Genomic DNA, 12061 nt, shown 5'->3' with positions numbered 1-12061 from the left:
CAATCTCAAAATCTTCCTTACAATCCTTGAATATTAAATATATATTTATATATACAATATGTATTTTTAATCAGTACCTCTAACCTCCACCATTACTAACAAGCAGCAAAGAATCAAAACTTCATGTTCTTTCTAGATATTTAAAAATTTGAGTGTAGTATCCTAGATTTGCTCTTCTAAGCAGTGTCTTGAAATTTTGTTGTGATACAGAAGTTTTGTTAGTGCCTCTGAATTAATTAAATATGCATCACAGTGTTTTAATGACATTTTAATATTCTGGAGTTAATAGGCTACTGAGATATTTAAGGTAATGTAAATCAAATTCATCTATTAGTCTAAATCAAATTCTGTTGATGAGTTTTGTTCTTTTTTTTTCCAGTCCAGGAGTGCAGACTTGTGTAGTTATACTCGAGGTTGTTGGCCTACACTGACTCTCTTCAGTTTTTTTCTGTTGCTATTTCATTCTGCTACATAGCAGATACCATGGAAACAAATGTAATAGTGGTCTTAAATTAGTTAATTGTTGACATAGTGTGGATGATTAGGTAAAGGTGCAGGGAATTGACCTAAGTATTACTGGGAGGTTTTTTTTGAAAAGCCTGCACTTTTAAATGGTGCACAGTTGTATGAGAGAGAGATGAGTACTGACTAATGCCTTGCTCACTTATGGGAGCTCTGGAAGTGAATTTTTGTAAGAATTATTTAAACAAGGAAAGAGATTCTGTACTCTTTGTGTTGAGTGCAGGTAGTTCAGGGTGCAGCTCAGTGGGAGCTGCAGGTTGAGCTCTGGCTGGGAGCCTGCAGCAAGAGGTCAGGAATTGCCAATGTTTGGAAAGGCAAAGGACACGGGGGCCTGTGACCCAGCCGGGTGACCGGACACTGAGGCACTGCAGGAGCCGAGGACTCAGCAGGAAGAGCCCAGACTTTGGCACCCATAAACTGTGAGAGTATAAAAGCTCACTATTTCCTTTCTTGGGAGTTCCTCCTGAGAGGCAGCAGCTCCAGCTCTTACTCTGTTGCTGCAGGAGGATTAAATGACTTTAAGCAGCCATAGATCTGGGATTCTGCCATGGGAAGCCTGGGGTCCGACTGGTAAGGAGACCTGGTCTGCCTGTGTGAGTGCGGGGTGTGCAGGAGTCCAGCGGGACACCCATTGGCTCTCCAGCTGCAAAGGGGCTTCAGTCCTGGCAGTAACAGGTCTGGCAGTGGCTCAAGTGTGACTGCCAGAGTCCTTCCTGAATGGCTAGACAGGGAAGTGTTCTTAACACTGCCCATATGGAATTTGGATATTGGGCAGCATGGCCATCTGTGATAGATAGTAACATGCCAGCATTATGTAATTTAAACTTAGATGTTCAGCTAGTAGTCTTTCTTTTAGGTGTTGAGATATTCTTCATTAAAGACATTAATGTATCATTAGGTTTTCAAACTGACACCCTTCAGTGCATTTTTATCAGTGAGAGCAGGGGCTAGAGGAGTGAGTTAAAGATTAAGGGTATCTGTACGAAAACCCACAGATGCTTTTGGTGCAACTAATTTAAATGAGCAACTGCTTAAACACAGTATCTGTTCTGAAAGCTGTGTTATGAAATTCTAGAAATGTGAATGTAAGGAGCCTCAGATGGAAGAATTGAAACATTGTTCATAGTGGTGGGTGCCACTGGAGAGCTCTGGCTTTTAGACTTTCGGCTTGAATGGTTATATTTCCCAGTATTAAAACCAATGTGTTTTCTTTCAGTTATGCAAAAGGAGACTTGGATATATCATATATCACTTCCAGAATTGCTGGTATGATATCTATATCTTTGTTAAACATAATTTTTCGTTGCTCTTAATACATGAAAAAATTCACTCGCTGTTTGTTCTATCTTCAGTGATGTCCTTTCCAGCTGAAGGTGTGGAATCTGCCATCAAAAATAATATAGAAGATGTGCGGTTGTGTCTGGACTCTAAACATCCTGGCCATTATGCTGTGTACAATCTCTCTCCAAGAACATACAGGCCTTCAAGATTCCATAACAGGGTTTGTATCGTTTTTGTGTATTTCTCTAAAAGGCCTTGAAACATAATGTTTTCATTACACCTTTAGATTTTTATTGTAAAATAGGTTAAAGTAGGTTAATCAAAAAGATGACAAAAGAGTAAGTACAAACACAAGGTCAAAGAGTTACCTGTGTTTTCCTTGTCCTTGCTTTAAAACCAAACTTAACTGGTAGCAGACTAATCTTTATTCTTAAAAAATATTACTAATCTTAAACAGACTAAAGTCTGTTTTTTCTAGGATAGTAATATCTTTGAAAACATGCCTCATGTACATTATGTGTTTCACATTTAAGTACTTTAAATAGAGAATACTTAAAGTAATGAAAGTCTTACTAAAATTTCAATCTCTCCTATATTCTACCATTTTCCTCTGTCAAGGACATAGTGATTTGCATAACCTGTTCACTGGAGTTTCTCTTTGCCCCATTACATACTATTTGACTCCCATATGACTCAGCCGTAGCTGACTGATTATTCCCACCATCTTCAGTATTGTTGTAATTTAGCTGAGCCTCCATTATCCTTCCTGGCAATTTCTCTGATACTAATATGAAGGCATTTGCCACATTCAGCAACAAGGTATTGAGAGCATCTTGTTTGGTGCCAAGATTCTGGGCTTCAGTGTTTGCCCCTAAGTAAAACTTGACTGTCCTGGCTCAACAGTTGGGACTGTTACTGTGTAGGGAGTTGTCCAGTGCCTTAACTGTCTGTAGTGATCATGCCCCTTCCACACAATACTGTCTGCCAAGAAGAGAGTCTAGAACCATTATTAGTTACAGAGTAATAAAGCTTTTTGGGCCTTATTATACAGAGCCATCCTTAGCATTGTTTCAGTTACCAGAGCTGACTTAAAATGTTGGGGTGAGGTATATTTAAAGTATTCTTCCTAGTGCTATCATTTTCTTTTGTTTCCTTGTAAACAAGATAAAGTATTGTCACACCTGAAAGAAGCCATTACTGCCTCTTTGGATGAATGCAATCAGCTTCTTTATGTGTATCTGGTTCAATATGAAGTTCAGGTAGAGGCTATTCAAGATGGAAGGCAAAAAAGCTTGATTACACAGGAAATCTACTGCATGATTTTTTGTAGCAGGTACCTCAAAGCAAAATGTTCGGCAATTCTTTTTAGCACTAGATTGCTGGAAAGTCAGAGACTGGTGTGGTGAACTGATTTATTCCACATCCTGCAAAGTGATCAGTCTCTGCTTCTGGAATGATAAATTCTGTGACTGGGAATTTGCTTACCAATGGATTTTTTTAGATATGCAAGTCTGAGGTGTCTGTACACCTGGTATTTCTGATGTGTTGATACTAAGAATGGTAATATGATCTTGGTTTTGTTCAGAAGTCATAGGAGGTCATAATTAGTTGAAAGATTACAGGTTCATGATCACTTTCTTGTCTAGGAGTATTTAGGAAGGCAGTTATTTTACTTGGAAACAAACTCTAATTGTATTTGGAACTCTTACCTGCCTGTTGAAATCGAGATGTTTAGCAATGCTGACTAACTTGATTGTTCAATGCTGGATGATAGCAGCCATGTAGGAACCTAAAGAAGCTTAGGTTTACTTTAATGCTGGCAAAAGATGATTATGGCAAGCCTTTAAACGTGATCAGAGGAGAGCAGCTTCTAAAATTCTTAATTATGACACTTTGCTTAGAAGGTATTTCTGAAATTATGTATTACTAGTTTCTTGCTGTTTTCTATCTGTATGGATCTTCTACAAATTTCTTTAATCATAGTTAAAATTAATGGTAGTTTTGAAACTAGCTTCTCTGATAGTTTTGAGTCCTTTTTGGAATGGATTGCTCTGAGAGTTTGGGCACTATCCATAATTCTGCTAATTGTCAGGACATTTAGAGCTGTAAACACAGCTAAGAAACAGAAGGTAATGTTGTTTTTGTTACATCTTGTAGGAAACCTAGTGTTTGAGTGGAAAGTAAATGGTAGATTAAAAGGAAAAAAGTCAGTACTTTTTGCATTTTTGAATACACTTATTTTAGGCTGTGTTCTGGTCTGAAGCTGCAACACTTCAATTTGATTCTTTTGGAGTGTTGTGATTTAACTTGAGCCAGCAACCAAGCTGCTTGCTTATTCCTCCCTGGTAGAAATGGGGAGGGAATCACAAGGTGAAAGTAAGAACTCATAGGTTGAAATAAAAGCAGTTTAAAAGTAAAGCAAAACCCACAGGTACAAGCAAAGCAAAACAAGGAATTTATTCACCTTTTCCCATGGGCAGGCAGGTGTACAGGAACACAGGGCTCCATCATGCATTATAATTCCTTCGGAAGACAAATGCCATCGCTCTGAATGTTTCCCCTTCCATTCTTTTTCCCACAGATTTATGGGTTGAGCATGATGTCCTATGTTATGGAATATTCCTTTGGTTAGCTGGGGTCACTTGTCGGCTGTGTCCCCTCCCTCTTGTGCATCCCAAGCCTGCTTGTTGGTGAGCTGATGTGAGAGGCAGACAAGACATTAGCTCTATCTAAGCTGTGCTTACCAATAAAAAAAAATCCCTGTGTTATCAACACTAGGTTCCGTCACAAATACAAATTGGTTCCCTCGCAAAACACAGCCTCATTTAGTTGCTATGGAGAAAATTACTCCAGCTGAAACCTGCACACACTACTGTTGTAATATTTGAGATGTACTGAAGCCCACATTGAATCCTGTGGTGAACAGGGATATAAAGGACTTTTTGCCTTAGCTTTTCTTTGTTTACTGGTGACTTTGCATAAGCTTGCACTAAAAAAGGAATGTGCAATTTAAATCAATTACAAAGGGATTCTTTCTGAAATGGCCTTATTTTTAAATTAAAATACAAGAGTACAATGAAGAGACTTGCACTGTTTATTTCCATCTTTTTTCCTGTGCTTGGCACAAACACAGTTTTTTGTGATAATCAGTTCAGGTAATTTATATCAGAATAACCCTTGAACTCTTTATCTAGATAGGAAGACATACTGCTGATAGGAAAACTTGGTCTTCAATATCTGACAATTGCGGTTGAGACTAAAAACAAATACAAAAAGCTTCATTTGTAACTTGCTTTTCAATTCTTAATATATCTAACTCTTTAGGTGTTTCCAGTGCCCCAAGAATCAAGTTTTATATCCTATATCCTTACTGGACAGTTAGTTTTAAGGATATAGATTCTTAGCAGTGAAGCTGATTTTTTATTAGTGTTTTGAAGCAGTAATTGTAAATGGAATATTAATGAACCACTCAAGCTCTTTGAACAAAGGACAAATATTATAAGAAGCCTAATCTTTCTGTTGTTGGGGTTTTTTTGGTTTTTGGTGGTTTTTTTTTATTGTTGGTTTGGTGTTTTTTTTGTTTTTGTTTTTTTGTTTTTGTTTTGGTTGGTTGGTTGGTTTTTTTTGCTTTTTATTTGCTTAAGTGTATGTGCACAAATTAAGTTGAAAGCTGTTTTATTTTACTCCTTGCTCTGAGAATATTTCAGGTAGTAATCTGAGTTCTTTATACTTCTTGTGCAGCAGATTTGTAGACAGAACTGAAGTTTTATTGCACTTCTTTGTGATGTTTACACTGTGTAACACTGCTTTTCTTGAGTGTCTTTCTTAATTTCATCATGAAGGTAGCATTCAAGTGTAAAATTGCCTTGTAGACATTTGCATAACCCAGGCTGTGTATATGTGTCAATATTATACTGTTTCTCACATCTCTTGTCTCTCTCACTGCAGGTTTCTGAATGTGGCTGGCCAGCAAGACGAGCACCAAATCTTCAGAATCTCTATAGCATATGCAAGAACATGCATTTATGGCTGAAACAAGACCAGAAAAATGTTTGCATTGTGCATTGCCTTGTAAGAAATTGGTTTATGTCTGAAGTGCTTTATTCAATAGAGCTTTAAATTGTGAAGAAGGATGCTGGTATTCATTCAGTTTGTGATTGCTACTGGCTTTCTTTACTGGATGCCCCAGGGTCAACTCCTTCCTGCTGTGTTCGTAGGGAAGTTACTTGCGTCAATTTTCTCCTTAGGGAAATTGGTATGTTAATGTAGCCATTGCTTACTTGCATTTAGAGTGGAAGGCAGTATACAGGCAGTATTAAGGGAAAGTATCCTTTGGAAGAAAAAAAAAAATCCACTCTAGTGTTTCAGTATTTGCTCCATTTTTTGTTTTCTGTGTGATAGATGGGTGTACACTGCATATCCCATTATTGTCCATTTAGAATGTAATCTGTACCTACAGAATTTCAGAAACTGACTGTAAGACTTCTGGTCTACCTGCTTTTGCTGACAGCAGATTGCTCTGTAGATTTCACTATTCTCCAAAGTATTATTAATTTTGATATAACTAAAAAAAGCAATAAAACTGTCTATAGAGCCTCCTCATGTTAAACATGGTAGGGGGAGGAATAAATTTAAAGAATGCTTTGCTCAGAATTTGAAAATTAGGTCACTCTTGCATTTGTTTAAGAGAATTGCAGGTGAAATTTTGACCTTCTTCTTTTGCTGGAGAGTAAAAAACAAAATGTGGCTATGTGGCAATACTTGCAATGCTGCTGGAAAGCATTCAAAACCTGTCTGGCTGGATGGCCGGGCCCAGAGAGTTCTGGGGAATGGTGCTGCATCCAGCTGGGGCCAGTCACCAGTGGTATCCCTCAGGGGTCTGTGCTGGGGCCAGTTCTGTTTAATATTTTTATTGATGACATGGATGAGGGTTTAGAGTCCTTTATTAGCAAATTTGCAGATGACACTAAGCTGGGAGTGTGTGTTGATCTGTTAGAGGGACAGAGGGCTTTGCAGAGAGACTTGGAATCGTTGGATGGATGGGCAGAATCTAATGGGATGAAGTTCAATAAGGCCAAGTGCTGAGTCCTGCACTTTGGCCACAATAACCCCCTGCAGCATTACAGGCTGGGGATGGTGTGGCTGGACAGGGCCCAGGCAGAAAGGGACCTGGGGGTGCTGGTCCGCAGCCAGCTGGACATGAGCCAGCAGTGTGCCCTGGGGGCCAAGAAGGCCAAGGGCATCCTGGCCTGTGTCAGGAATAGTGTGGCCAGCAGGAGCAGGGAGGTCATTCTGCCCCTGTACTGGCGCTGGTGAGGCCACACCTGGAGTGCTGTGTCCAGCTCTGGGCCCTCAGTTTGGGAAGGACCTTGAGACACTTGAGCGTGTCCAGAGGAGGCAACAAGGCTGGTGTGGGGCTGGGAACAGGCCTAGGAGGAATGGCTGAGGGAGCTGGGGTTATTTCATCTGGAGAAAAGGAGATTCAGAGATGACCTTACAACTTCTCTACAACTCCCTGAAAGGTGGCTGTGGTCAGGTGGGGGTTGGTCAACAGACAGAGCAAGAGGACACAGTTTCAAGCTTGTGCCAAGGGAGATACAGGGTAGAATTAAGGAGGAAGTATTTTACAGAAAGAGTGGTCAAATACTGGAATCATCTACCCAGGGAGGTGGTGGAGTCACCATCCCTCGATGTGTTTAAAAAAAGACTGGATGTGGCACCTGCTGCCATGATCTAGTTGAGGTGTTAGAACATGGGTTGGACTCAATGATCTTGAAGGTCTCTTCCAACCTAGAAATTCTGTGATTCTGTATAGCCATCAATAGGGAATATCACTATCAGAGTCAAACCCAGGATTTGTTAATCTGACAAACCATATTTGTGAGTTTTCTAGTGTTTTGAAAGTAAAAAGCCAGTTGATGTCAGCTCCTGAAAGCCAGTATAATTTTCAGTGCTGCTGTGAGGTTAGGCATCTAATTCTGTATTAATGTGGTACTACCTCGGTGTCACACGATTGCTGGTCGAGTAGATAAGAGGAAGTGTGATGATTTAGCACCAGTTTCTGTAACATCTTTCCCTTGAGTTGTTTTGTTCAAGGTACTTAACTCATTTCTTTTCCTCATATGTGAGGCAAACTTTTATATATATACATGGCTTTATGCCAGATGTGATGTAAAGTGTACACGAGAACTTTAAGAAATGAATGATAAAAATTCTGTTCCATGATGCCAGCCAACGAACCTGGAGAAGGCCTCTTCTGTCAACCATTATCTCTTCCAAAAATCTTCCGCCTTTTATAATACAGGGATGTATCTGGGATATGTGTGTAGCGGGGATTCCTGCAGAAAGAAGCTAGTTTTAATCTCTTTCTCTTTGTTTCTTAACAGTTTTAGACAGCAGTCTAAAGAGTTTAGTGTGGTTTAGTTCTTCTGAGCCTTTGTACTTTTCTTGTAGCAGTAGTCCATGTCTATCAGTCAAAAATAGCAGTGTTCTGGGATTTCAGATAGCAGCCGGGAAACAAACCTAAAAAATGGGTATTAGTGACAGTAAGGTAAAGAATATAAACTGAAAATTTCAAATAGTGTTAAGCTAAAGTAGTTATTCACATTTGAACAAGAAAGTATTACGTAATATCTTTTGTATGGTGTGGAAATTAGTTCACACTCAGCTACAAACTTCAAATCAAATAACAGCACTAGACTTAGGACATCATGACATTAAATAATGATAGGATATGGGATACATAATGGGATGTTCTTCAGTAACTTGGATAATGCTTTTACCACTAGATTTACTAACAAAGCTACTTTTTTTTTTTTTTTTTACTAGGATGGAAGAGCAGCATCTGCTGTTGTAGTCTGTTCTTTTCTGTGTTTTTGTCGTCTCTTCACTACTGCTGAAGCTGCTGTTTATATGTTCAGTATGAAACGCTGTCCACCTGGCATTTGGCCTTCTCATAAAAGGTACTGTAAGACACTCATGAAGCAAGTAGTTATTCAATTCTGAATATGGTATAGGATGTCTTTAGAAAGATAAATTATTTCAATAATGTCTGTGTTCAAACATGTGTTTCCAAATACTTTGCTGTATCGTGAATTAAAGGGAGTTCTGAATTTTCTGAGCCTGTAAGTACCCATCAGAAATAGGTCAAATATACCCTGTGGAGAAGAAATGTTAGGAGTGAAAACATGGGTGTGCAGAGCTTTTGAATGCTTTCTTAATTATAAAATCCTCTTCCACATGTGTAAGACTTATTTCATGTTTCCTAGTTTATTACAATAGGTTTTATTATGTCACAGCACTGCAAGCTCTGAGGGAATACCAGAAATTATTTTTGTCAATGCAGTAAAAATGCCTAGTGTGCCTTTTTTTTGGGAGTGCTTGCAGAGGCGACTTGCACATACTTTGGCAAATGTTTTAAACTGTTTATTTTACTTAATTTGATAGAGCTTATAACTGTAAAGTATGAATAACAAGTGACAGTGGTAGTAAGGTTGTTTCTTAAAAAAACAATTAGATTTTGAAGGATGGGAAATAAAGTATTAATTCAGTATAAAGGACAGCTTATGTTTTTGTACACATTTACTTAATGTATACTTAAGGGGTTCTCCACAAAATAAGACATAATAATCAGGACAAATTTAAACCCTTTAGGGAGATTTAAGTGATCTATTATGTATAAGATACAAAATAAATAGTTCTCCTACATTAGCATTTTAAGACCTTTTGAAATAGTGACTAGTTTATTTTACAAGTCATTATGTGTAAAGCTACAGAACCTTTTTCAGATTTGAAAATCTGTTTGCTGGAGGTGGTGGTGAATGTTCCCACTGTTTCACTGTTAACAATGCTTAGTGACTGAGTAAGATGTAACTTGCTTATGTGTTCACCCATTTCTTAGAATTTTGTGCTCTGACTAAATGAGTATCCTCTGGTTTTGGCAGATACATTGAGTACATGTGTGACATGATGGCTGAAGAACCCATTATTCCTCACAGCAAGCCCATCCTGGTCAGATCAATTGTCATGACTCCCGTTCCGCTTTTCAGTAAGCAGCGTAATGGCTGCAGGCCTTTTTGTGAGGTTTATGTGGGAGATGAGAGAGTAGCCACTACCTCCCAGGAATATGACAAAATGAAGTAAGTACAGATTATGACTTGCTCTGAAACAGCAAGTTATGGTTTTCTGGATTCTAGCATTTACGTGTTTCTAGATTCCTGTGTACCCTTTTAGCTGGTCTCGAAAGTGAATCATGAATGTGCTTGTTAGAGCAGCTGGTCTTGCAGAACAGTGGGGCTGATGCTGGGGTGGCACACTGGGCACTACAAGGCACTGAGCCAGACTCTCTTCTCACTCCATGTGATGCAAGACTGGGAACATTGATCCATAATGTACTTGTGCTGAGCATAACATCATGTCTCAGTCATGGAAACTTTAAGGATCCCCCAGGCATGTCAGCTGCAAGGTGACTGCTTATAAGCCCCGGTACAGCTCTGGTGTCTGCACAATTGTAAATCGTACTAACACTGCTGCATGTGGGTAATCATAGACAAGAAAACTGAGAGAATACTGAAGTCCTTGTAGCTTTCCAGCTACTGAAGGCCTTGGAGAAAGCAGGCTAAATCTAAAGCAATACAATATTTAATCTCTTTTTAAAATAAATTGGCTATGATTATGTTTTTTTTCTCCTTTAGGGAGTTTAAAATTGAAGATGGGAAAGCGGTAATCCCATTGGGTATAACAGTCCAAGGAGATGTTCTCATTGTGATCTATCACGCCAGGTCAACTCTAGGAGGACGACTACAAGCCAAGGTAATGATGAATTTAAGAGCCTGAATGGAAGATGTGGGTTTTTTTTGGTTGCAGTTTTGTAACCTACTAGTTATCTACTGAGTGCTTTGCTTTATTTACTATTCTTTGTTCAGAAAAATGTTTGAGGTTTTCATTCACTTGTGAATTCAGCCTTTTCAGGCCTTCTGAGACTGTCCACTCCCAATGTTGTACATGTAGATGCTTTTATAAGCATTTCCGGAAAGTACTTCAATACTGATAATTGTTATATTTCTAGGGAAACTCCCCAGCCAGTTTTTTTTGAGGCAGGAATTATTATCTATTAAGTTGCACAACAAGCCAGAACTTTTTAATTCTGTGCACACAAACTCCAAACAAAGGAAATATACCACTCAGCAGAAAAGTGGGATTCCAGAGATTGCCGGTACAGAACAGGCAGAAAAATCCATGTGGTTTTATAGGCTATTTCTAAAGTCAGATTCCATTTTTGTAGCTGATTTTCTTACTTGTCTTTGTTCTACTAGGGAGAATGCATATTTCCTTTTTTAATTCAACTATGGATGCAACTGTATTGCAAGATCACAAAAAACTTGTTAATGAAGCCTGTCTTCAAATTTTTTAAAAGACAGCCATGTTCTTTTTTTTCCAGATAAGTAACCCAATTAAACTTAGAAATCCATGTAAAAGATAAGGACAGATAGCACAAAGTTTAGAGCTTGGAGGTTTCTGGAAATTGACAAGACAATTTTTCAGCCAGTTTTGGTACATGTGGGACATATATGTGTATTCATACATAGTTAGTGTTTACTGAAATTGGTTTCTTCCTGGTTTTTTCTGTCTGCTTTGTGAGTAGGAAGGTATCGAATCTTGTCATGTTCAACAAGATCTTCCAGAATACCTTAAAACTAAAATGAAATGATTATTAATGACTTTCACTGACTTAAAATCAGTGAAATGATTCCTTAATGCACAGAAATAACTACTGTATTGTTCAAGGTCATCAGGAGAAAGGCATAAAACTGACCAAATTTAGCCAAGGCTAGGTTATACTTCTTGTACCATCTCACTTTTATTCATGATAGAGTTTCTTTGATGTGGTTTCTCTGGCATTTATTCGCTGATAGAAAAGACTAGAACTTTCTTATCTGTCAGCTGTAACAAATGATGCATCAACAGTGTGTGTGATGATCTGGGTTTGGAGGTTTGATGGAACAATATTCAATGTGTCCTTAGTTTTATGGTGCTGTAAGTTGCCCCCTAAAGTTCTCTGCAGATCTATTTCAGAGATTAACCACCACATTTCAAGATTTCTACTATATTTAGAGTTAGATGTTATGAATGTCTTCTACTTTCTCACAGCTAATTAGAGAGAGAGAGAGTTCAGTTTAACTTCTAGGAAAATGATGGTAGGGATGGATGAATCAGAGGAGGTCTCTCCAGTATGTCCATGTCTCTCCTGTACTAAGGA

General features: G+C 38.5%; 1 protein-coding gene across 2 annotated transcripts in view; it reads left to right on the top strand.

Moving 5' to 3' along the window:
• Positions 1–12061, top strand: part of GAK (cyclin G associated kinase) — a 67177-nt gene that overhangs the window by 29865 nt on the left and 25251 nt on the right. For both annotated transcript variants that reach the window (XM_058043481.1, XM_058043480.1), the window contains exons 12-17: positions 1739–1788; positions 1875–2023; positions 5752–5874; positions 8632–8765; positions 9747–9941; positions 10497–10614. In XM_058043481.1, coding sequence (XP_057899464.1) covers positions 1739–1788; positions 1875–2023; positions 5752–5874; positions 8632–8765; positions 9747–9941; positions 10497–10614 — 769 coding nt within the window. The remainder of the gene's footprint in view (positions 1–1738; positions 1789–1874; positions 2024–5751; positions 5875–8631; positions 8766–9746; positions 9942–10496; positions 10615–12061) is intronic.

The sequence above is a fragment of the Melospiza georgiana genome, chromosome Z (assembly GCF_028018845.1).
Source record: "Melospiza georgiana isolate bMelGeo1 chromosome Z, bMelGeo1.pri, whole genome shotgun sequence".
Classification (NCBI taxonomy): domain Eukaryota; kingdom Metazoa; phylum Chordata; class Aves; order Passeriformes; family Passerellidae; genus Melospiza; species Melospiza georgiana.
This window is presented reverse-complemented; position numbering and strand designations above follow the sequence as displayed.